The sequence below is a fragment of the Falco cherrug genome, chromosome 15, assembly GCF_023634085.1.
Source record: "Falco cherrug isolate bFalChe1 chromosome 15, bFalChe1.pri, whole genome shotgun sequence".
Lineage (NCBI taxonomy): Eukaryota > Metazoa > Chordata > Aves > Falconiformes > Falconidae > Falco > Falco cherrug.
The window spans coordinates 1,419,228-1,444,633 of NC_073711.1; the positions used below are offsets into that span (position 1 = coordinate 1,419,228).

General features: G+C 53.1%; 2 protein-coding genes across 2 annotated transcripts; both read right to left on the minus strand.

Moving 5' to 3' along the window:
- Positions 1–3,479: 3,479 nt before the first annotated feature.
- Positions 3,480–18,171, minus strand: LOC114016608 (uncharacterized). The gene is made up of 12 exons (XM_055727483.1): positions 14,523–18,171; positions 10,952–13,991; positions 10,788–10,842; positions 8,467–8,838; positions 7,258–7,527; positions 6,627–6,743; positions 5,972–6,073; positions 5,328–5,450; positions 5,011–5,103; positions 4,585–4,677; positions 4,243–4,300; positions 3,480–3,661 (listed from the first exon to the last, which is right to left on the minus strand). Exons 3-12 carry the CDS (start codon positions 10,840–10,842, stop codon positions 3,610–3,612), a joined length of 1,335 nt encoding a protein of 444 aa, XP_055583458.1. The 5' UTR covers positions 10,952–13,991; positions 14,523–18,171; the 3' UTR covers positions 3,480–3,609.
- Positions 18,172–18,260: 89 nt separating this feature from the next.
- Positions 18,261–23,536, minus strand: LOC106631352 (uncharacterized). Its single transcript, XM_027809255.2, has 5 exons — positions 23,339–23,536; positions 22,222–22,623; positions 20,685–20,777; positions 19,943–19,986; positions 18,261–18,866 (listed from the first exon to the last, which is right to left on the minus strand). Exons 1-5 carry the CDS (start codon positions 23,388–23,390, stop codon positions 18,681–18,683), a joined length of 777 nt encoding a protein of 258 aa, XP_027665056.1. The 5' UTR covers positions 23,391–23,536; the 3' UTR covers positions 18,261–18,680.
- Positions 23,537–25,406: the final 1,870 nt, after the last annotated feature.

The following is a 25,406-nucleotide window of genomic DNA, read 5'->3' on the forward strand; positions in this document are numbered from 1 at the left end:
AGTTTGCCAATGTCACAGAGCTGGGAGGAGCGGCTGAGCCACCCAAGGGTCATGCTGCCGTTCAGAGGGACTTCAACAGGCTGCAGAATTGGGCTGAGAGGGGCCTCATGCAACAAGGGGACATGTGAAGTCCTGCCCCTGTGAGGGAGCAGCCCCAGGCACCAGGACAAGTAGGGGCTGGCTGGCTACGAAGCAGCTCTACAGAGCCTGGGGGTCTCGGTGGACACCACAGAATCACAGGTTTGGGTTGGAAGAGATCTTCAAAGACGATCCAGCCCAACACCCCTGCCGTAGGCAGTAACATCTTTCACTACATTAGGTTGCTCAAAGCCCCATCTAACCTGGCCTTGGACACTTTCAGGGATCTGACATTCACAACTTTCTGGGCAACCTGTGACAGTGTCTCACCACGCTCACCATAAAAAATTTCTTTGTGTCCTAGTTTCAGCTGTGATGGAGTTAATTTTCTTCTTAGCCAGTACAGTGCTGGGTTTTGGCTATGATGTAAGAACGATGTTGCTAAGGCACTGATGGTTTTAGTTGTTTATATTAAGTCAAGGACTTTTTGGTTTCCCAGTTTCGAGTTTTACATTCCTTTCTAATTCTCCTCCCCATCCCTCCGGGTGGGGGGAGTGATCAAGCGGCTGCATGGTTGACCACAAGCCAGCAACGTGCCCATGCAGCGAAGGTGGCCCGTGGTGTCCTGGGCTGAATTAGGAGGAACATTGCAGGTCGAGGAGGATGACCCTTCACCACTGAGCACTGGTGGGTCCCCGTCTGGAGTGCTGTGTCCAGTTCTGGGCTCCCCAGTACAGGAAGGATATGTGCTTACTGGAGAGAGACCAGCAAAGGGCCACAAAGATGATGCGGGTAACTAAGCATCTGTCATCCAGGGAGAGGCTGGGAGAGCTGGGACCGTTCAGCCTGGAGGCTCCCGAGGGTCTCATCAAGTGGGATAAATGTCTAAAAGGGGTTGTAACAAAGACAGACCAGACTTTCCAGTGGTCCAGGCCAAGAGGCGACAAGCACACATTAAAAAGGGAATTTAATCCAAAGAGGAAAAAAAATGTCTTACTGTGAGGGTGACCAAGTGGTTGCCCACAGAGGTTCTGGAGTCTCCAGCCTTATCAGCATTCAAAAGCCACCTGGCCATGGTCCTGCACAGCCATGCACCCTCAGCATGGCTAGTTTAGCCTGCTAGATTAAATCAGCCACTTTTTTTTTTTTTTTGAACCTTAATGGTATTACAGAAAAGCCAGAGACACTGCTGACAAGGGCTAAGCAAACACAAATTCAATATATAATTCATATTCATTGCTACTAGGGCAACAGGGAAGCAGGATGTAAGGTTGTCCTGGTTTTAGCTCTGGCTGGTGACTAAGCACCAGGCAGCTGCTCCCCCCTGCCCAGAGGGATGGGGGAGAGAAAAGAGGGACTGGAAGAGTAAAAGTGAGGAAACTTGTGGGCTGAAGTAAAGGCATTTTAACAGGTAAAGAAAAAGCCATGCATTCAGCAAAGCAGAACAAGGAATTCATTCACCGCTTCCCATGGGCAGGTGCTCAGCCACCCCCAGGAGAGCAGGGCCCCATCATGTGGACCAGGGGCTTGGGAAGACAAACACCCTAACGCTGAACATGCCCCCTTCCTTCTTCCCCCAGCTTATACATACTCAGCATGATGTTCAGTGGCATGGAATAGCCCAGCTGTCCTGGCTGTGTCCCCCCTTTCCATTTCCAGTGCTGCCCCCCGCCCCCAGCCCCCTTGCTGGCAAGGTCTGCGAAACTGAAAAGTCCTTGACTTTGTATAAACATTACCCAGCAACAACCGAAACCATCCGTGTGTTATCAACATTTTCTCATGCTAAATCCACTGTACCAGCTCCTGAGAACATTAATTCTATTCCAGCTGAAACTAGGATGAAGGCTCATCCTTCATGTAAAGGATGAGATATAAACACAGCCCATGCCCCCTGGAGAAGCTCCTGTCCATTATTAATTAGAGATTTTTGTGACATGGTGCTTGTAAGAGGGAGAAAATTCCCTTTACAAGTGGCAGCAATCCTTGGGCTGGCCAAGAGGTTTCCCGCATGCAGAACTGCAGGGCTTATTATGTTTGCAGGAATACCTGGTGGGGGGAACACTGAAAAAGGGACTTTACAAAGCCATAGAAATGGGTAATGCCTGTAGTACAGCTGCGATCTCTGGTACAGGCTGGTACCTGAGAGCAGTACCAGCCAGAAGCTGACTGTCACATTGGCATCCTGGTGGGATGAGGCCATTTTGCCTGTGATACTTGCTGGGTCTGTGAGTTCCCTTGCCCCTGATGACTCTCTGCTGCCCGATTTGCTTTGTGCAAATTAGCTGATGTTAAAGGCTATAATGACCTCTGTGGCCTTTTGCAGTCTGGTGGCCCTTAAGCCAGAATGAACACTCAGCCTAAGATTAAGGTAGGAGTTGTGGTTTCTCTGTGTCCTAACGGCTAAAACCAGCCACAAGTCATTGCTTAGCCAGAGGGCAAAACCACAGGCTGCTCAGAGTTCAAATCCCCACTTCTCATTTTAGTGTATATTTTCCTCATGTCTCCGTCTTACTTAACTCCTGATACTCAGTGGCACGCTCTTCCCAAGCCAGGTTGTTTGGATAGGGGTCCGTAGAAAGTACGGTTCCTGCTTAAGGTAACAGGATTTTTCCCTGTTTTCTTGATACAAGAGGCCCAGGAGCTGTTGTTTCTCTACACAGCAAAGGGGGAAAAAGCAGAGCCGAGATGTGGATGTGACTCTGTCTATTCAGGCAGGAAAACCCAAGGAGGAACTGGAAAAAAAAAAGGAGTTAATGAGGATCCAGATTCCTGCTGACCAGGCAGAGTGAGACCACCCTTGCTTCCATGTAGGCAGCATCCAAATCCCCACCATCACCCCAAAACCACGGTCCCACAACTGAGCCCCTCCTTGTAGGCAGGAAAACCCAGTGGGGAGTGGAGGACATAACATCACCACACCCCAGCATGGGGTCAGGGCTTGTACAGACTGATTTGCATCTAAGCAAACAGCTTAAAGAGCAGGCTCAGGTCAGCTGCTGGTCCCCCCTCCCTGAGCCTCGCCGCAGCTGGGGGGACAGCTGACCCGTGGAGATGCTGTCCCACACTAAGGGGGTCAGGCAGCACGTAGAGCTGTGGATTCAGGGGAAGAGAGCCTGAGACACCCTCAGCCATCACCAAAACATGCACCGGGGAGCAACAAGTCAAGCATGGCTGTGGGGAAGGGTGGGGTGGGTGCATTTGGTTACCCATGTAGGCTTAAAAAAAGATGTGGCTTCATTATCTTATCGCCATAAACTAGCGAGAGAGACTCCTGCAACTATTTCTGAAAGTGCTTCTCTACTTTAGGGCCTGTTTTGAAAGAGAAAGGAAGGGGGGAAATGTGCATTTTGCTCCCCCCCCCGCCCCATTCTGTGTTAAATTAAAAAAAAAAAAAAGCAGAAACGAGTTCATTGCCCTTTATTAGAGGTGTCACAGAAGTTCCAACCCACTGAAACAGAGAGCCCTAAACCCATTAAACTAGGAAGAAAGATTGGGTTGACTCAACCAAGCGAGAAACACCCCGACAAACCTCTAACAGGTGGGAACAGCATCCCTGCTGCTGGGCTGAGACATTTCAAAGGACCTGGAAGGAAGAGGAGGTGGGATGTGCTGAGCATCGCTGGAGGCAGGGGCTCTAGTGACCCCCTCCAGTCCTGCCCCTCGCAGGGGCGAGGGCTGCGGTGGCCTCTCCCCGTGCCCACCCTTGCATGGACCAGAGACATGACAAGACCCTATAAACGCCTGTGGGTGTGATACTTGTTCCTTTGTATCTCAGGAGGGTTTTGGCTGGGGCAAAGTGAAGCTGGCTGAGGCCCATGAGGTTGTGGTGCCCTGTGGGCTTTCCTGCAGGGCATTCAGGTTGCCTAAGCCCAAATGGCTGAAAAATCCAAAGTGCTGGGATGAAACCAGCAGGAATTAAGGCTTAAAGGCTTCAGGCTAAGGCCAGGAGGGAGATTTGAGCAGGCATTCAAGTGTTTTGCTGGATGTTGACCTCCCCCAGAGCTACCTGAACCCAGGACAAAATCAAGGCTGGGAGAGCAGCACCGGACTGCATCTTTCTTGGGTCTAGAACTTAAAACAGGGCACAGGATAGTTTCTATATCCCACTCTTTGCACTTCAAGACGGTATGAATTTACAGGGAAAAAAGGCAATAGAGGATTCACCTTGCCTTCTCCACCCAGCCGGAGTCACGTTCCTTCAGCCACCCCTGAGTCGTGTGATCTGCGAAAGGACAAGTCTGTTCCCAGGCATCAGGAGAAAGTGTACGAGAGGCACCGAATGCACCGTACAGGATCTTGTACTTGGGGGATGGTGTCTGGGGCTCCCCGGGAAGGGAAATGGTCAGTGGAGAGGTCTGGGGGTCTTCACAAGAACTGAGCAAATGTCAAATAATTCATATGGCTGCTTGATCGTGTGGGGACAGAGGGAAACCAGCTTGCTAAATATAGGGCACTCGGGGGGGTGGGGGTGGGGTGGCAGGGAAATGAAGGAGCTGGAAGACTTACAGGAGAGGAAGATGGCAAGGAGCGGGAGGGCAGACACGGCTGCCGTGCTGACCGTGAGGACGGTCAAGTCCACGAACTCGGTGCATCCTTCTTCTGTGGTCAAAGAAACCAGGTGTCAGCACAAAATGCCATCCGGAGCAAAAGAGAAAGGAGAAAGACAAATTGCCGCTGTGAAAAGATGTACACATGGCAAAAAACCAAGGAAAAATTAATGGAAGTCTGAAAACTAGTTTTGCTTTTGCAAAGATTCCTCTTGCCTGAAAACTCCAATATGTTGGTTTTTTGATTTTGTTTTTTTGGGGTTTTTTTGAGCAGGTCTGACTCCCAATGGCTGAGTTGAAAGGATATAGGGATTACAGATCGTGGGCAAGTTTTAGCCTCAGTGTGATAAATCCTTGGGGTGGTCCCTGGAGCATCCCCTCTCACCGTGGCGATGGTGGATGTTTTTTATGAGGAAGCTGGTCGTCAGCACCACCGAAACCACTCCTCCAGGAGCAGCATAGCCCATCGTGCGCTGTGCTGGCCGAGGGAAAGATGACAAAGTGATGTTAATGAGTGTTACGAGACGTGGATGGGGGTCTGCCCTCACCCACTGTCTGGTGTGGAATCCACCAGCCTGAGTTAGCACAGAAGTAGAAATGAAGTTTTTATGTAAAAAAGTCAAGGATGAGATTTTTGGCAAAATAAAAACCTCATGGCCCAGTTTTATCTCCCTCCCCGCCATCCCTGGTAAAACATCTCACCTGTTTTACTTTTCAGTTGGATGAGCTTTGTAGGCTGGAAGGTCACGGTGGCAGAGACCAGGAAGGTTACCACGATCACGTATGTAAGGGCGATCTCTGGCAATATGATTGCAATAGAAGGGCCTGAAAGAAAACAGGACAAGGCAGACTACTGGTTCTTGCATCTGTCTGCCACCTGCACCACTTTGTAACCCTCCACCTTATCCCTTTCCCACTCTCTCCCGGCTCCCAACGTTTTCACCCTGTCCTTGCAAGCAGCCTCTCCATCCCTTGAGCGTTTTAACTGCCCTTCTGCAACAGACCCTGGGAAAGGGCTCTGGGAAGGGGCAAATAGCTACATTCGTTGTATGGGTGGGTGTGTAACCCACACGGTGGTCCAGCCCCCCCCACTGGCTGAGATCACTCATGGGGAAGACACATGTCGCTCTGTCTGGGTCTATCCCCACGTGTTTAGCTGTGTGACCCTCCCTCTCCAGGGCACTCCTTCCTCTCTGACCCCCGTGAGACCCTACATCTGCCACAAGGTCCTCACCCCACTGGTCTGCACAGCAAGGATTGCTTTTCTGCACCGTGCCCTGTGCAGGGAAAGGAGTGGGGTCTGCATCGCGCCACCCCCCACCTCAAACCCCACAGCCACCTCCTACCTTCCTCTCGCATCCAGAGGATCCCGGCGGTGCCTGCCAGGATGGAGGCGATGCACACCAGCCCGCAGGTGTAGGCGCTGAGCCATCTCCACAGCTCCCCCCCTAGACACCCAGAGCAGCGTGGGGTGACTGGAGTGAACCCCCGGGATGTCCTGTGCCAGTCCCACCCCTTCCTCAGGGTGGGATGCAGCTTGTCCTCACCCGGGATGCTGTGGGCTATCCCTGGCCAGGCCTGGTGGGTTTGACCCGCTCTTTAGCGTGGGTACCTGGAAAGGGCTCTGTTCCCCCCAGTGCAGTGTATTAAGCATATTCTCTTAAAAACAGAGCTTTGTAATCAAAAAATGCTCCTGAGAAACGTCTTTTTCTATAAAAGTGTCAATCGATCACCTCAGCTCTCTAGAACAAAAATATCTGGGAAGAACCAGAATCTAACCTAGCTTGAAAACAGAGTAAATCCATTTTTGCCACTAAAAAATTTTGCCAGGGAAAGTTTCTCTGTGCTTATAAAGACTTGTCGGATGATGTGAAGATGAGGTGTTCACACAGCAAGAAGGGGAATTAGCTGATTTCCAGCTCTTCCCATGGCAATGCTCCTTGCTCTCCCCCACCAGACCAGAGAAATGAGGTTTTGGCTGCCCCACAACTGCAGACTCACTTATTCTTAGCTTGTCAGACTGGCAGACAGGAAAAATTAATCCCCATCCTGAGACGGCAGCAAAGACCACGGCAACCACTGCAACCCTCAGTGCGTCCTGCAAGGGAGGGGAGAGACCTGGGAAGAAAACACCCGAGCAGCCAGGCATCAGGCCACCGGCAGGACCAGCATGGATGGCTCTGATGGGCTCCTCCATCACCAGGACAGATTCAATTTATTTGCCACCTGGTGGCAAAATCGGCACTTTCTGCAGCAGGCTGCAGCCCACGAAATGCCCAGCCTGGGGTGCATGCTGCCCACAGGCTTCCCGGCCACCCCACCGCCCACATCCTGCTCACCATCACCTCAGCCGAGGGCCATCACTTGGGACCTTCTCCAAGTGGGAGCAGCCAGTCTCCTGCCACCCGTCTTGCCAAGGACGGTGCCTTGGGGGGATCAGGGACTGGGATGGCTGCTGACCATCCCACGATGGGGAGCTCCTGCCAACAGCACGTGGGCCACAACCTCACAAGAGGATGGCCAGACCTTGAGGGGATGGAGGCAAAGGGATGGGATGAAACCACCCAGGGATCCCCAGCAGAGGGTGGAGAAAAGGAAAAGCAGCAGGAGGTGAAGCCCCAGCAGCCATCACCTGCAATGGTGACGTTCAGGGAGGTTTCTTGCCAGCTTATCCCATTGCTGGCGTTGCAGGAGTAGGAGCCACAGTCTGACTTCTTTGCTGACCTCAGGTACAAAATGCTGAGGCTGTTGGAGAGGTGGTAACCTCTGTCTGAGGGAATGGGCTGCCCATCCTTCTTCCAAGTGATGGTGTCCACCTTGCCCTCCATCACCTCACAGAGGACCATGCCGGTGGCCCGGGCCACGAGAGCACTGCTCTGGAGCTGAGGGCGAGTCACGGGCTCTAGAAAGGGAACAGAAACACCAGCACTTCTCTCAGACATGCCCTGGAGCATCTGTGATGGGGATGTGGGCTGCAGTTAAGTCTTCCTTCGAATGTCCCATGCTGCACAGGGCTGCTGTACTTTCTGGGTTTGGCTTTTTTTTCTAGCAGAATTATTGCTTTTATTGCATATTGGTAAATACGGGGTGTTTTTTCCTCTCAGAAAATGAGAGAAAAAAAAAAAGGAAAAGGATGCAGATTCATTAAGATTTATGTGAGGTGGAAAGGAGAAGTGGGTGGTGAAAGGCTGTGGTAACATTATGGCAGCAATTTTATTACTGCAGAGAAAGGATAACGCCAAAGCAAATTAAGGAAATTGCCCAGAGAGATATTGAGGAGGAACTTCTGTGTTATTAAAGTGTACTCTGGTCTCTGTGGCAGCAGCTGGCGCCTGAAAATTGCAAACATCAGTTAGTATGGTCTGAGGGGAAGATTTTTTTCATGACTTCTCCAGAAAGCTCACCCTGCTGGACTTAGCTCCATCAGCTCTACCTGTTCTCCTTTGTAAAAGTGCTGGAGGTACTCTCCACAGGTGGCAATGGGTTGACAGCATCCTACCAGTCCCTCCTTCGCTGCACTTAGAATAGAAAACAAGGGAGGAAACTGCCTTCTCCGGGTGGACCCCAGCCCTTTGTCACAGCGAGGCACCCCAGGAGGTCTCCTTGGGCAGCATCGCCAGACCTTCTGCCCTAGGACAGGTTTGGAACCTCTTCTCAAAGCCTCCCTCGTGATGTCTCCATGCACGACAGGTTCAAAGAAACTCATGACTGACCCGCTGGACTCAGCCCAAACTCCTTCTCCAAACCCCTTTGTCAGCTGATGGTCCATACCCAGCCAAATCATACCACTGCTCAGCTTGTGGCCATCAGCTCGCTCCTCCCTCCCATGCCCACCGCTTACTGAGGACTTCCAGCAGGATTCTCAGGCTCTCCCTGTCTCCCACGTTGGCAGTCACTTTGTAGATGCCACTGTCGCTTTCCTGGACATCCTCCAGCAAGAGAGATCCATTGGCTGGATGGAAAATGGCTCGTCCTGCATAGGGCACGTGGATGGCAGTGTTGTGAGACCCCCTGTAGTACTGCAGGATGGTGCGGGAGCTAGTGCCATTGAGGTACTCCCACTGCATGGAGTAGATGTGCGTGATGTTTTCCGGCCCAGGAAGCAGCACCGAGGATCCCACAGCAGCAGCTTTTCTCTCGAGGGGTCCCACCGCTTCTATGGCTTGTTGCAAAGGCACCAGCAGCCCTGGATGGCAGGGGAAAGGAAGCTGAGCTGGGGGAGACAGAACAAGTCGGCGTGGCTTGGGAGAGGCTTTGATAACCCCTGTGCCAAGGACACCCAGGCAGTACTTGGACCACTTGGTCACAGCCTCTCACAAAGGCATCGCCATTGCCCGTCATGCTGCCAGGCAGGGAGACACCCCAGCTGGAGCTGATATAGGTGCTAAATACAGCACAGGGTGCTTGCAGATACATGGCTGCAGGGCTGTAAGCTTTTGCTACTTGAATTTTGTGTGTATTGCGGTGACATTTCTTCCCAGCCTGGACCCAGAAGGGACTTTCTAATCCTGATCTAATTTCCACGGCAAATTCCCAGTTACTGGTCTTGTCTGGGGCTGAAAGTGTCCACCAGCTCCCAGCCGAGAGGGACACAGCCGTCTCCCCAAAACACATGGCAATTTCTGGGCTTGGCATGACTGGGGCTCTAACAGGCGCTTGAAGACCTCTAGAGGAGCTGCTGTGGGTAAGGTCACAGCTCCCAGCCCAGGGGGAAAAAAGAAGAAAAAAAAAAAAAAGCCAGGCAGAAATCACTGTCTTGTAAAAGGGGATGCTTTAAAAAAAAGGTGAGGCTAAAAGGTGTAAAGCAAGAAGCCAGCCATAGGCAGAGGAAACCCCAAAAGGGTATTTAGCTACACCGGCAGAGGTTCAGTGACTTGCCAGCAGCATTCCTAGGGCTCCTAGGAGGCTGCTCTGAAGGGGGCACCAAGATTTCTGCTAAAGGTCCTCTTCTCCTCGCCAAAGCTCAGTCTAGCCCTTGCATGGGAGCATCTGAGTCTCGCTGAAATGGGGACCAGCAGCAGTGATCCCAGCCTGTTCCCAGCCACCCTTCACCGAACGACCACAGCCATGCTTCCCAACAAAGGGGATGTCATGGAAAGACATTTCCAGCACCTACGGCCCCCAGCACCCCGCTCAGGCAGCAAGGCGGAGGGATGCTCGGCAGGCAGGATGTGCATGAGCATCCACAGATGCTAATCTCAGACCCACCAGCTGCACCGGCTGTGTTTGCTCTTCTCCCTCTCCACCGTGTCTCGTGTCTCGCTTCCTGCCCCGATAAGCAGATGTTTGTGTGCATTTACACTGCCGCCTGCCGCCTCTGCAAACAATTCTGGAAATTGCCCCTTGCACTCTGACTGGTGATTTCTCTTAGCAATTTTGCAGCATAAGTGGGAAAGAAAATAGGTGTAAATCAAGCTCATCTGACGATTTTAATTTCTCCCTCTCATAACCTTGAGAAACAGCTACCAGCTTTTATTTCTGTGCCTTCATGCCCCCCAAACTTTAAGACATGCAAGGAGAAGAAACAATCTTACGACGGAAAATCCCTTTGGTCTGGGAAAACACTACTTATACAGGGCACAGGGTACCACTAGTAGAAGATAAGAGAAAATACTTAATCACAGGCATCTTTTACAACTGCAATATTCAAAGCTTATCCTATAGACGCTCAAACAGAGCTTGCTCACACCACGGCATCCAAAACTCTAGGTACATTGTAATGGGTTTTGGTGACTTGATTAATGGGTAATTGCTGGCTCTGAAAATCTTTGTACATCTGTGCTTCAGGGCAGTTAGTACATATATAAGGACCACAGTGAGATTGCTCACATGAGTATAACTGCAATAAATTTTGTGGGTTTGCATATATCAGCCCCCATATAAATCTGTCTGCAGTACCCTTTTAGCTTCGGCACTGTGCCTAGCTCTTGAGCTGCTTCTCCCTCCTCTGTCTTTAAAGAGCGAAGCAGAGACACTGTTCCCTTCCAGGTTAAGCGTTTTGCCCCATCTAAAAAATCTAACTTAAAAGGACCAGAGATGCTCATGCACACTTGCAAAGCCCTGCTGAAGCCTCGGGCTCGCTGCGGGTTTGCAACAGGCAAGGATCTGGCCCAGAGAGCACTGGATGGCACTGGCACCTGGCCCAGCCTGGGGACAATTTACCTGCAAGGAGCAGCCAGCTGGTCCCCAGCAGCTTTGCAGAACGGCACGTCAGCATCTGTCAAGGAAGAACAGCTCAAAAATTGCTATGTTTTTAAAATGTCTTAATTTCCTTCAAAACTGCCTTGAATTCCACTCTGCAATAAGAGTAACCGGTCAGGCTGTACCGTGTGAGGAGTTCCACAGTTGTCAGGACCGGATTTCTGACGCTGACGAGGGCAGTGCGGTGGATGGTCCCAGTCTGGTCTGGCTCCAGCCTCACTGTGTTCCTGCTGACTGCTCCTCCCCGCGGACCCTTCCCGGGAGGCTCCCGCTGTCGGGCAGCAGCTGCCCGCTCTTGCCCCCGTGCTCGTCGGTGCTGGCCACTCCCCGGCGCTGCGAGTGGGCAGCGTGGGCAGGCAGAGCTGCCTGCTCACTGCCTGCACGGCCGGCTCCTGGCGCTCAGAGCCCGGACGGCCTTTCTGCCGGGGCAGAGCTGCAATGCACCCCAGAAGTGGTCCCCCTCCAAGAAATGCTGAGCTTGATTGCCAGGCCAAACCAGGGGGAATAACTCATCCAGCTCTGCTTCTAGGAGAACTTTCCTATGTCAGTTCTCACAGCAGTATGAGTTACAGGGGATGTCCCTGATCATTTCCATGGTCTGAGTCCAGAAGATCCATCCCTGTCCCTTTCTTACAGCTCCATCATCTTCCATCCTGTCCCTGGGAGAGGAGCCCAGTGGCCTGAGCAGAGCAGAGGTTCAACTCATCCTCCAGCCTGTTCCTAGCAGTGGCCAGGGGCTCAGACAGAGCTCCAAAACACTTGTCCCACTGCAAGTGCCTTTTTCCTCCAGCAAGGCAGGTGTAGACTGGGATCATCCATGTCCCACAAGCTTTCTGCAAAGGCAATTCTAGTTTAAGGGGGAGACACTCCTGGGATCAGAGGAGCACCTGGGGACCAAATTTCATGCTCTAGACAGGAGAGCAGGGGGATGAGAGACTTGGGAAGGTTTGAGCTTGGCCCCAGAGCGCAGGGGAAAGCTTTCCTGCCCTGCCGAGCGCGGCTGGCCCTGTCTGACTCCCATGGACCACCAAAACCAGAGCAAGATGTGTCTGGGACATGACCACTGTGTGTTAAGCATTAGGAAAAAGTGGGTGAATACAGATGTCATCGGGTCCAGAGCACCAACACGGTGACACCTGCTGGCTCCATCAGCCAGGGAAAGCACCCAGCCCACACCTCCCGCCTGACCCGTATGCCGTGCTCAGCCCGATGCTGCCCTTGCCATCCCTTTTCCCATTTCTTGACCCTTTCTTTCTCCACCTGTCTCCTTCCAAATAAATGTGCTTGTAATTACTTTCCCCCCTTGGTCTTCCTTTTGCGGCATCCATCTACAAATTTATTCCTGACACCGTTCCGCACACGATCTCAGCTGCAGCTGGTATTACCAGTTTGATTTTGCCTGGGTGATGCTGGCTTTGTGCGTTTTCTCCCTGGGAGGTCCCCAGTGCTCCCTGCGGTTATCCGAGAGGGAGACAGTGGGTTGTTTCTCATTTCTCACCACCACAAAACCTAGCTGCACCTTGCACACCGGCTTAGGGTTCTGATGTTCCTCGTGCTGTAATCTGCCACTTCTGCTGACTGCAGCAGCTTCCTACACCCTGAGAAGGGCTGCTTAGCCCCAGGCTGGAGCCCAGGCAGCGACTGTCCACCTGCAGGCCCAGGGGCTGGACGGACCTTTTCGGACAGGAAGGACAATGACCTTTAAGATGAGTGGAGCTTACAACTAGGTTGGTACAAACTTATGCCAAACATGTTTTTGGTGTTTGTGTTAGAGGGGAGGCTGCTCCCACTCAGGTTCTGCCTTTCACAATGTTTTGTTGCCAACTGTGCATTTAGTTTAACTTCTCGTTTACCCTGTGCCCAGCAGAGCGCAGGTTCTCTGCTCCCATCTGCTCGGTTCCTCAATGCAGGGCCGGGTATTTGCGGGGTCATATCACAAGCCCATTGGCTTTTTGCCATCACAGCAATGGGCTGCTGCATCCTGCATGCATTTTGCATGAGCTTGGGATGTCTGAGAAGCTAAAAGCAACCGCAAGCAGTGCAAAAGCACAGGCACAAGATTTGAGCTGGAAAATGCAACTGTGTCCTTTCCCCAGGGACGTTCCTTCCCTGGAGCAGCACATTTCTTGGGTAGCCCTTGGCAGCTGCAATGGATGCATCAATGTGCAACCATTCACCCACTGCAGGATGCAGCTTCTGTTCTTCAGACAGGTTATTTCATTTCCTTGCAGGAAAGGTGAGCTACTGTAGATGAGTGTTGCCCAACCCCTGTTCCCACCATGTCCCCATCATCCACATGCACCTCTTCATTTAATTGCTCCAAAGAGTAGTTTTTATCAGTCATGCTATTCTGGCCACATTAATCCTTCCAGGCTGCTGGAAGGAAACTTTAAAAACATATTCTCAACTTAATCTTAGATAAACTGAATGAAAAAACAAGGCACATTTCCACTAGCGCTTAACTGTCTTTTCTGTCACTTGTGTTGCACCCTGCACCTTCTGAGGGGCTGGAAGAGACCAAACAGCAAATAGAGCAGCACAAAACCCTGTAAATATTGGCTGTGAGGAAGAATTTGCACACTCGCTGCTTCGGGCCAGTGCAGCTTATTGTGGTTGGAGAGAGATAAGAGCAGCGGGTGACCATCAGCAGATGTGAAAATCATACTGCAGGGTGTCTAAAAGCAGAACCCCAGGTCCTTCTCTTTTCCCAGTCCCACGCTGCTGCAACTCCTAAGTCACAAAGGGGCAATCGTTGGTCTCTGGCAGAAATCAGAAGTGAGCAGATGAAAAATAAATTGCATCTGCTGGTTGAACTCAGCACCCCTGTTGCAGATAGTGGTTGGAGAGCCCTCCATCCCCAGCAGGACCAAGCCCAGGGTGCAACAAGCATGTGCATGGACCAGCTGCTGCTGCTCACCCCCTTCTGTGGTCCCCAAGCTGGAGCAGACAAACTACCACCCCTCTACAGTCAAGGGGAAGGGGGAAAGACTCCTGAGTCCTGCCCACAAAATTACTGATGTGGACAGTAGCATGCTGGGGCAGTTGGGTAAGGAGAGGACCTTGCTGTGGCCAGCATGCTCCTGGCCATCACAGATATTCGTATGGGTGCTCAGCAGAGGTGTCTGCAACCAGCTGTGTGTACGGGGGTGTCCTGAAATTCTGCACCTAGGATGAAACAAGAGGGAAAAACCCAACCAGTAAAAAGGAGTCAGATTCACCTGATCAGTCCCAGTGAAGAAGGTGCAAAGAGGTGCAGCTCGAAGCTTTGGCAGACAACTGTAATCTTGACCATGCTGTGTTCATCGCCTTAGATCAGCTCAGGTAGCCATGATATGCATGTCGTAGGCTCTGAGCAACCCCTGTGCAAGGAACAACTGTGACAGTTTTTCCCTCTAAACAAATAGTGTGGCTGAATCTCAGAACACCAGAACAGCTGAGGTTGGCTCTGGAGGTGAACTAGTCCAAGCCCCTGCTCATGCAGGGGCACCTAGAAGCAGGTTGTCAAGGACTGTGTCTGGGTCCAGTTGTTCAGCAAGTTTTCAACCCAAAAAACTGATAAATCCACTTATCTAACTCATACTTCATCACCTTTTCTATGAGGGTGCTATGGGAGATGGCATCTCAGGGCCCAGGTCCCTTTCAACCCAAACCGGCGGCTATGACTAGCTTGCCCAGCTTGCTTAGGTGCTGCCTAACCTGATCCTCTCCCACCAAAAGAGTCCTCCTTGCTGTGGACTTTCTGCAGGCCCTGGAGCTGCTGAAGGCCAGCCTCAGTGAGAAGGCATTGGGTGCCTCGGCCATGTCCTTTGTCCCCAGCAGCAGTCTCAAAGGCAGACATTCAGCCACATGGACCTAAGATGGATTGAAACATGGAGGAATAAATTATGACAAGCAGCAAGGCTGTTGAGAGGACCAGTGTGCCACTTGAAGACTTTAAAATACAAGGCTAGACGTACCCCGCTGGAGGAAGCCTTGCACTGAGATGCAGCCAGCGCACACCTGAGGTCTGCAAGCACTGAGCTACACTGACCTTTAAGAGCTTCAAAGAGCAAACAAGTGCCTGGGGGCAAAGCTTGGTGAAGATGCTGCTCAGAGAAGGAAATGAAAAGGCGGAGGCAGCTGTTAAGGCTACGGCGTGGGTTAGAGACAGGGACGGGAGACACAGCGTAGGCAAAGACCCAACACCACCTGCGGTAGGAGCTCAGGGTGAGCGAAGGGTGGAGAAGGTAGAAATGGGGAAGCATGCGTGAAGAGCATGGTGGAGCAAGTGTGGCCAGACTTGTCTCCTTGCATTTGTATTTTTTTCCTCCAGTAATTTCTGCAGTTTCTTCTCCAGTTTGCATGCAATGTGTTCTCCCTCCCACGGAGATGAGACCCCAGCTGCAGCCTTGCAGGCGCTTGGTCTCTGGGGCTGCAAGAGGAGCTGTGGGCTTGTGGTGAGGGCTTCACAGCTGCTTCGCTGTGTGGGGCCTGCATTGTCCTCCCCCAGTCTACCAAGATTTGGTAGACTTGCAGTCTACCAAAGAAGTACAGCATTTCAACAGCACGAAGCCACAAAGGCAGTTATCCGGCTAGTGTATCAGCCAGCATCGAGGACAGGTCTGGGTAAGCCTCATTAGCACAAAATCGCATGTAATTAGTGCTAATGCAGCATCTTGCCAGCCACCAGCAGACACTTGCCTCTCTTCGGATCTACTGCTACCCAGCTCATCTGTCTGGTGGGAAGAGCAGCCGCTGCTGGCAGCGATGCATAGGCTAAAGCAAATGGACCAGAGCCTGCAAGCTCCAGAGCAGGCATGTAATGGAAGAGCCTGTTTTTCCTGGTTGACACGTTTGGCAAATGACATGCACATTATACAACTGACAAAAAAAATGAGTGCAAGCAGCACCTCACTGCTGAAGATCCCGTTAAACCCATCACTCCAAATCCTGGGCCTCCAGTCAAGCCAAAACCCAGCCTTCCTCCTAATTATGCCTGACAGGCTGAGCATGGCAGAAACTGAATATTAGCTCAAAACAAGAAGGGGAAAAGCAAGCGAGTTTTTAGAAAGTAACTAAGCTTAGTCTTCCTACAAGCATGCTAAAGCAAAGATGAAAACTGCAGCTCTTCTGCAAACTGTCCAGGAATCTGCTGCTCGCCGAGACCTCGCTGGTCCCTTCCTTTCCACGCCACTGCCAGCTCACCAGGCCAGAGAGGGGCCAGCCCTGTGGCACGGCTCCTTCCTGCCAGAGCAGCCCTCCTCGCCCTCTGCACCAAGGGCTCCAGCCCCAGAGACCTGTCTTTCAAAAGCTGATGCTGGCTGTTGATGGGGAATAAGCTTAAAGAGACGGCAGACCTCACCCCTGGGAAAAGGGTTGTTTGCAGAAGCAGCTCTAACGAGGCTGAGCAGGGTCAGTAAACCACAAAAATACCACATTGCACCTTTGTGCTACACCTGATCAAGCCCCATGCCAGCACGCTGCTCGGAGTTAAGCCTCGTACCCCAGGCACTTCATATGGAGAAACACACCAGCCCACCACGCGGATTTTGCTAGCTAGCTCTGCTTTCCAGGCCCAGAAGAAGGAAGATGGCCAGTCAAAGCTAACCTCATTCCTGTAGCTCAAGAAAACACCTGAGCCGAGGTCAGCCCACCTCGTAGGGGTGCCGCAGCTCCTGGTGTAACACCAAGACTCGAGTCCCACAGGGGGGATTTAATCCCCTCGTGAAGCGCAGGTCCACATGCAAGTGTCCAAAACAAACCAGCAGCTCAGGGCATGTGCAGCTTCAAGGTGATGGGTTGTCCCTCCCCGCTGGGTACCGCTGCACAAAGCACAGGCCAGGGCGAGGGGAGGGAGGTCTGGGGCGGTCCGTGCCCTGCGGCAGCTAAGGAGCTTTACTGCACTCATGGTTTGGCAGAGCATCAGGGCTTGCTCCTGCCTCTTGGTCTTACCTTCTGGGAAGCAGTGGCTCAGCCTGGCGTGTTTCTGTGAGTCAGCCCATGGGCTGGGCTCCCCGGAGGTATTTTCTCCAGGAGGGAGTCTGTTCTGGGAGACACAGATACTGGTAATGGGGCAGTTGTGTTTCTGGGTGATTAGTGGATGCACAAATTTAGTTCTAGGTCTTCATTTTGCTCCAATCCTGAGATGATTTTGTGGCTCACCAGGCATGGGGGGTTATTCTGCTGACCCTTTCAATGAGCTGTGTGGCTGCTGGCAGGTGTCAAGGACCAGATCAGTGTCCTGAGCATCCTCTCTTGCCTCCCTCCCCCTGCATTCCCCAGGGATGGTGTTTCCAAAGTCCTTCAGCAGTGGGGCAGAGACAGCCCCCAGCTCTGCCAAGAGGACTGGCAGTAAGGCAGTAACCGTATGTGCTTTAGCCTGAAGACTGAAAGCCGTATGGCCTGTGTACTTATTTGCTACTTCACTTTTTTTAGTACTTTCATCTCTCCTGAACTTAAAGCCTCGCATTAACCACAGCAGTAGGTCTATCTTTACCAAACGCAAACATTCAGTTTTTGTGACTGCACTGAACCACAAAATGCTTCTGTTTTCTGCAGCAGAGCTCTGCCATCCTGACTGCTGGCAGGGCTTTCCAAGAGCAGAGACGCCGGGCCACGAGGCAGGTCTTCCACCTACTGCCAGGAGAATGGCTGGTGGATGCTCAGCTGGAGATGCAGCTGAGCAGAAAGCAAAAGCTGCACGTGCCACTGCATGTCTCTCTCCAGGAAAAGATTTCTTCCTTGGCTAGCAGCAGTCAGGAGTGTTGGCGGCAGCCTTCAGCGCTGCTGAAGGTGTTGGATGCTCTTTCCTTGCTTCCTGGAAGGAAGAGGGCAGGAGTGAAGGTGCAGCACCGGTGGGAGCAGCCTCCTTGTGCGTGGTACTTTGAACATCATCTTCAGCATCATCCCTCTTGAATGTCATCCCAGATGACAGAGGAGCACTCAAAAGGAAGAGAGGCAGCAGCAGCACCTTCCATGCTCTGTTCCAAGGGAATCCTGCCCTGCAGCCTGGCATCATCACATGTACCAACAGCAGCTGCCATTGGGAGATGCCAAGGGCTCTCATCCTTCTATAGCATCCACTTTTTATTGTATGTAGCCATGTTTTGGTCCATACTACCTGGCTTTCTGCAAAACCCAGAGGGAAACAAAATCCATTTATGCCCTCACTGCATTTTAAAGATGCCTGAAAAAGCTAGTGCTGCTGAGGGAGATGCTGCCTTTTGATTTTAAACTAGAACTCCACAGCTCAGCTTTCTTCCACCTGTGCATACCATTCTGAGGAAACAGCACTAGGTGCCAGGACCATCCTTGTGCTTCAAAAGGACATTTCAAAACAACAGAGGAACCTGTTGCCCTGGGATCCCAAGGTCAAGCAAACACCATTGTAGGAAGAATCTGCTCATCAATTACTTGCCATACTTACAAAAATAAGGACAACTTTTCAGAGTAAAGTATCTTCATACATTCTTTTAATATGACAAGGAACAATATGATAGTAAACTTGGGACACACAACTAAAATCTATTTGATGTTCTCCATTACCCCGTAAATCAAGGTGAGTCTATGGACTTCCCACAGACAAACTCTTGATTTGCCTTTGCCTTAGGCATTTCTTATGTTGGATGGCTCTGTACTCTAAGGAAGCCTCAAGCAGGAGTTAAAACCAGCTCACCTCCTCAAATTCAAGAGAGGCTGCAGTTCAAGGCAAACTAATGCATTTCTGTACTCTGTTGCTCCCAGCTCTTTACAGCCTAGGCTTAGCATGCAGAGCTGCTGGAGGGGGAGCATCAGCACAGGCAGCATCAGTGACAAAAACATCCTCTTTGCTTTGAGGCACAACTACCTTCTGCGATGGTCCTGCAGCTCCCACAGTCAAACCAGGAGATGGTAGGGGCCAGGGTCCAGCCCTGGGGGACCAGGAGCAGTTATAGATGCATACATGACCTCTGGTGTTGGTCTTGGCTGTGACTGTTCAAACCTGTCTGCAACTGTGGCATAAATGGTTGCCACGTTCCCCACTGCAGCGCTTTCCACGTGGGCCTCCTCCATGCTGGAGACCTAGAGAAATACAAAGGAAATACCAAAGATGAGAGCCTTCTCCAGAGGCTGCGTGGGCATCAGGAAGGGTCCAGAGCTGGTCTGCACCACCAGGAGCCGGCAGAGGCGGGAGCTATGTAAAGCCCAGGTGGCCCTCACTTGTGATAGCAGGGAGGAACATTGGTCCCAGCAACCCTACCCCATGGATGCAAAAGTGGCTCAGCCCATCGGGTACACCGGAGGGTGACATCTACTTTGCCCAAGGACCTCTCAGCTAAAACAGACACAACCTGGGGAGCCGATGGGGGAGCTTGATGGACACTGGAAAGGGAGATGAAAACCTCTGCTGAAGTTTTGTTGCATTTCTAGGCCAGAGAGCACAGGGGTGGGGAACCTGCCCTCAACCTGGGCTATTTTCACTGGGAAAAAAAAAAAAAAAAAAAAAAAAAAAAAAAGCACAAAACCCTCTTTGGCCTCTTTGTGTAGAAAAACTGTTGGCTGGAAGTACCTGCATGACATGCTTTCTGGGGTACTGTAGTACTTCTGGGACATCTGCCACCCCCAAGGCATCAGCTTCTCCAGCACTACGTGGTGGGCAGAGCAATGACTTGAGCCATCTGGCTCTCATGTCTCCTTATTTTTTTTTACTTCTTTCTCTGCTTTATTTTTCATGGGTAAAACTCTGTGTGAGACAAGTCCCGAGATCATCCACGCTGATCTCTGGAGAAGCGCTTTAAGGTAAGTTTGGTTGGCTAGGAAGCAGGGAAGGGATGACTATCTGCACGTTTCTCTGCATGTATCCATTTGGCATTTTCCTTGCTGCTGCTGGGCAAGGCTGTCCCAGGGCTCCTGGGCCAGGGAGGGAAGGCTGGCGGTGCCTCGGGGTCTGCCTGGGGGGGAGGTGGAGGGGAAGCGTGCAGCCGCAGTGCGGTTGGGGAAAGGGCAGGCGCTTTGCAGCCTTCCCTTACAGTAATGAATTAACTTCCTGATTTTATACCCAGCACCCAATTCTTGCAGCTCAGTATGTCTTATTCAAGCCAGCAGTTAGCAGTTACCCAGCTGCCTGTGTGCAAAAGCTTTCCGATTTTCCCCTGTACCTGCTGTTGTTTAATGACTTTCCTCTTCTGCTGCCGAGCTGCACCTAGGAAAAAAGAGTTTTATTATCTGGCAGAGACATTGATGGTCTGCACCTTCCTCTCTCCCAGCACTGGAGAACCAGGATCACCCTACTGGCCCTTTCACTGGCGAGGTGGCGTGGATTTTGCTTTTAAGGTGGAGATTTCTGTTAACTACATTCTCTCCCTTGAAAAGAAATGAATTTGTTTCCTGCCGAAGGCATCCTCAGGGATGCAGATTTGGAAGACATCACTAGTGGAAGCTGTGGGGATGCGCACCTTGTCAGCTTGCTTTAAAGTGAAAACATCCCAAGATACCCTCCCCAGGTGGAGTTCTAAAGTAGCTACAACAGAACAGTCATGGCCACACTTAGAGGGTGTGTTTCAAAGTCCTTGAAATTGTACCTCTTTTACAGATGAGAGATGTTACAGTATCTTGATTCTGGTCTCAGTGCCAAAAGGTATGAGTTCTCCAGAAAACCATTGCAACACCCCCTTAGCTCTGCTAAGCTGCATTATGAACTTGAAATATATTCAGTGACTCTTATGACTGGAAGGAGGTGGCACATTTGAGAGATGCTCTTACAGAAGGAATAATTTTGGTGTGAAGAGCAGAACCCAGGCAACTCTGGAGCCCTTCACTACCTGTAACACCCGGGAATATGCCTGTGCAAGCTGGAGGGTGCAGCCTGGAAGGATAAAAAGCCAGAGCAGATCCACTCACCTCGGCGCCTTGTGCAGTAGAACAGCAGGAATAGCAGGGGGAAGATTGAAGAACAAATCCAAATTGCATAGTAACGGCCTTGGCTGCTCTCATCTGTTTGAAATAAAATAGGTGGTGTATTTCTTAAGCAACAGTGTTTTCTAACTGCAGTAGCTTCACCACGTTTTCCAGAGCGCTCCTGCTGATTTCAGCACTCTTGGGATCAGAAAGCAGCACGAGGAGCTGGAGATAGGCAAGCAGGTGAGAGGAAATACCGCATTGCAAAAAGCCAACCCACACCTACAGCTCAGGCATCACTGAGTTTCCTTTCCTGCACCGACTGCTGCACGTCTGCCTGCGTGGTGTGCACCCCATGGGCTGCGTGCCCTGCGCCAGGGGGGTGCTGTGACTGACACCGGCAGCCCTTGGAAGTGCTGCACCTGGGTACTGCGGGTGCTCAGCATGGAGCCAGGCAGGGCTCAGCCTCATAACTGGTCCCTGGGTTTTGTGATCGGCATCTTCCCCCAGCCCCAAAGCCACGTGGAAGTGCAGGGGCTGTGCAGGAGGGTTCCCTGGCCACAGTACCGGGAAGACAGCCGACAGCTTCACCCCAGGCCAGCCAGAGGCTGGAACTTGAGTGTCAGCCCAGAAAATATTCTCAGAGACATTTCTGTCCTGCAGAGAGCACGAGCCATGTGCATGCCTCATGGCACTGCTGGAGGGGCCAGGGAAGGAGCTCGCTAGTCCTACCACAGAAGGCACAGATGTTCATACATGGATTTGTTCTGACCCACGGCAGATACTGCCACAGAGGTTATTTCATGTGCTTTGTTTGCAGGGTGGCAGCAGAGCTGAGGAAGAGTCACTGGTACGCAGGAGGCATGCTGTGCCTTGTGCCTTGAGAGATGGCGGAGACCCAGCAGGGGAAGCAAAACCCAAGGAGGGAATTGCGAATTTACTGAGTGCAAAGTTCGGTCTTCAAAACCCCTTTGTACACTGTGGTGAGTGATAAACCAACCAGGGAACAGCAAGAGACAACAGCAAGAGACACACACAGTGAGACAGATGGGTGTGGGGCACATCATCAGGACTATGTGGCAGCGCAGCTGGCTGCCCCATGTTATACGCATCTTGCATGGTCATAAACAGCAATCGCTTGGTATATTTTTCTTAGCCAAAGATTTATCCCCGAGCACCCCGCTCTCCCCAGTGAATACTGGATTTATTCCAGCACAGGACCCAAACCCACCCACCTCTCATCTGCAGCCATTTGCGTTGGGTAACCACAAGATTGGCAGAAGAGCATTTCTCATCAGAGACAACCAGCGGCAGAGGAAGCCCTTACACTGTGGTGGAGCTGGCACTGTGGGACAGGATGGGTTCTCTATCATAGGAAGAAAAGACCTACAGCACTGTATAAGACATCCCTGGAATTTCTCCCTTCACGGCAGAAGCTCATCCCTTCAAGAGGAGGGACAAATACTCCAGCACCCACTCCGTCCGCACGTGTGGCGGGGGCAGTGTGGGACGCGCCTATGCTGAGCACAGTCATGCTTACCTGGAGGCGGTGGGCTGGAAGGCTGCTCATGTACCGTCAGGGTGATGGTCAAGGTTTGGGGTGGTGGTCTGAACGTGACAGTGTAGCCTCTGCTATCGCTGAGCTGCAGGTTCTGCAGCAGCAGGGACCCATTCTCCGGAAAGACCTTCGTGCGGCTCTGGTACGTGGCGTAGGTGAAACAAGTTGCAAAGCAGGAGCTGGGAGTGCCTCTGGCACCCAGGGAGCAGTTGTACACCGTGCAGGTGGTGAACGGGCCCTGGCTGTCATTGAGTGCCCAGAGAATCCACACTGGGAAGCAAGGGGCACCATCAAACCTGTAGGAGATGGGCAGCAGCACAGACTCACCCACGGTGCCATTGACCGAATCCTGATGGATTTTGACATGGATACCCAGGTTTCTCCCTGCAGAGAAGGGCAAGAGGCAGATGAGTGGTGAGAGAGCACAGGCTGGACCCACTGCCCCTTCCCCTCTTTAAACACGGCCCCACGCAGGCATTTGCAGCACACCTCGCCCCACCTCCCCCTGCGCTGCAGCCCCATGCACAGAAGCTGCTTCTCAGCAACACGCAGCTGCTGCATCCCTGTTTTTGGGGGGCTTCACAGGGGACCCGAGCTCCGGCAGAGAGGGGCTCTGCCTGCGCAGCGCTTGCAGGGAGCTGTGTCGTCTGCGCCTGCCCGTGAGCCAGAGCAGCAGCCCCGCAGGGAGCTGTGAGATGGGCCCCAGTCATCCAACACCCCCGGTGTTATTTGTGCCTTGGCCCTTGCGCACACTGCACCGTTCCACAGCTGGGTTTGCCTCTCTGGCCACCTCCACGTGAAGCAGCTCTTGGTCCTTGCACCCTGATAGGAGAAGGGGAGGCAAAGGCACAGCCCCCTCCCGCTCCTCATCTACCAGCGGATGGAGCAGCCCCTGCCACCATGACCTTGCCTGGGACTGACGCCAGAGCAGGTCCCCATTGCCAGCTGTCACAGGGACGGGAGTCCTGGGTGCCACCAGCGTGCTGTTGCCACCACCCAGCCAAGGAGCCACACCAGCATCACCCTCCACGGACCCCTCTGTGAGCTGCTCCCGGCAGCACACCCTGTGCCCTGGGACCCCAGCGCGGCCCAGACTCACCGAGGAGCAGCAGGAGGGAGCCGAGGCTCCAACGGCACCAGCCGGAGGACATCTCCTCTGGGTGCTGGGGCCAGCCCCGCCACAGCAGGGGAAGCGGGAGCTCTGGGCAGCCGGTCACCACGCTGCCAGTGCGGGGTCAGAGTGGTCAGAGTCGGCACCGAGGCAGCCAGCGAGCATCTCCGAGCTGTCGCCTTGACAGAGGAGGAAGTCGGTGACTCTTCCTCAGTCCCCAGCGCAAGCCCAGGCTTTCTTCCTGTGCTCGGCGATCGCAGCCCACAGGCTGCTGCAACTGCTGGCGGTGGGACCCGGGGAAGAGTAGGGGTCCTGGGGGACAGCCAGCTGGCTGCTGGCCCTCACCCAGGAGAAAGGGCTTGCAAAGCCCCAGCCAGAGGAGCAGAGCCGCGGGCAGGCTCAGCGCAGATCCCAGCAGGCAGAGATGAGGGGGAGCCCAGTGCTGCAGAGGGAGGTGCTGCTCCTGGGGGGCTGGGGGAGCCCAAAGCAGGCACTGCTCATGGCAGAGAGCTGCTGCCGCGACCACGGAGCATGGCAAGGACAAGGGGGAGCTGCAAACATGGGAGCAAGGGGACAGCTCTGCCCCAGGGAACACCCAGTCCCCCATGCCAGCTCCTGCTCCCCAGGTTCATGATGGCCAGCACCTCGTCAGCAAGGGTGGTTGCAAGGTGGTGGGTTGGGGCTCTCTCTCACGCAGCCGTCCTGCCTGAGAGGCAGCTGGAGCAGCAGCAGAGCCCCGTTGGTCTAGTTCAACTTAATCTTGGTTGCTTATTCTCAGAGCTGACCACGGCTTTGTGACCACCACGGTGGGATGTGGGCCAGCGCTGGGGGAGCACGGCTGCAGCGGGGACGGGGCTACGAAGCTCTACAGCCCTCTTGGCTGCAACAGCACCGTAAGATGTCATGGGGTCACCTCATCTCGCCTGGTCACAGCAGGAACGTGACCATGGACAATGCTGAGAGGTGTCCACTTTCTCACCCTCAGGGGACAACCAGAAAATATCCTGCAAAAGCAGCCCCCGGTTCCTGGCAGCCCCACGCTGAGGTGCTTTGCCCTTTTTGGGATTGCCAGAACCTTTGGAAAATTATCTCCCCTCTGGCTCGGCAGCTGGAAGAGCCCAAAGCGATACTGCAGACACAGCCTTGGCTGTTGTGGGGAGCAGGCTGTTGGAGGGAGGGGTGCTTATTCCACTGGAGAGGGGTGCTGAATGGGGAGAGGGGTATTTGAGTGCAGGGAGCAGCGCTGCGCTGGGGCAAGGGCTATCTGGTTGGTGACAAACAGGGCACCTTCCCCTCGCTGGGATGGAGAGCTGATCCAGGGCAGGGGGAGACACAAAGTGCTGCTGCGGAGGTGTCCGCACCATCGCTGGCAAACCAGGAACGTGCCAGGGTGGAAGCGCTTGCTTGAGACCCCAGCCCTGAGCCCTCTGCCCTGCAGGGATGGGGTGGTCGGGGAGGGAGGGGGGGGCAGGGGACAGGCACCTCCACCGCATGCCCACGGGCAGGTTGGGGTGGCAGCTGCTGCCACTTGGGGCTGGGCACAGGGCGAAGCACATGCCACCTCCCACAGAGGAAAGAAACCTCAGTCACACAGGGCCACTGGAAGACCATTTTATACTGGGGAAACCACGGGTCTCTGCCTGCTGAGCAGGCATGCTGGGGGCACGTTTGCTCAGGCAGAGCGAGTGGGAGGTGCTGCAGTGCAAAGCACATTCACTTCGCGGTAGGACGGCTGCTGCCTTGACCGGCTCCCGGGGCTCCTGCACCAGCAAGGGGACAACCAGAGCAGGTGGCGCACAGAAAACAAGCCTCAGAAATTGTTCAGCACATTTAAGCTGCGCAGGCATTGCTGCAAGGGCGCTGTCCCGAGCTGCGACGTTTCCCTGGGGTACCACATGTAGCCGCTCCTGCACGTTCACCTCTTCCCTCGAGCAGCACCCAAAAGCTTCGGGAAGCGGCATCAGCGCAGCTGCGGAGCTGCCCCGTGCTGCAGCCGGCTCTGCCTGCTCCGTCCCTGCGACTGAGTGGGACACCGCGTCTGATGCCTCCCAGGAGC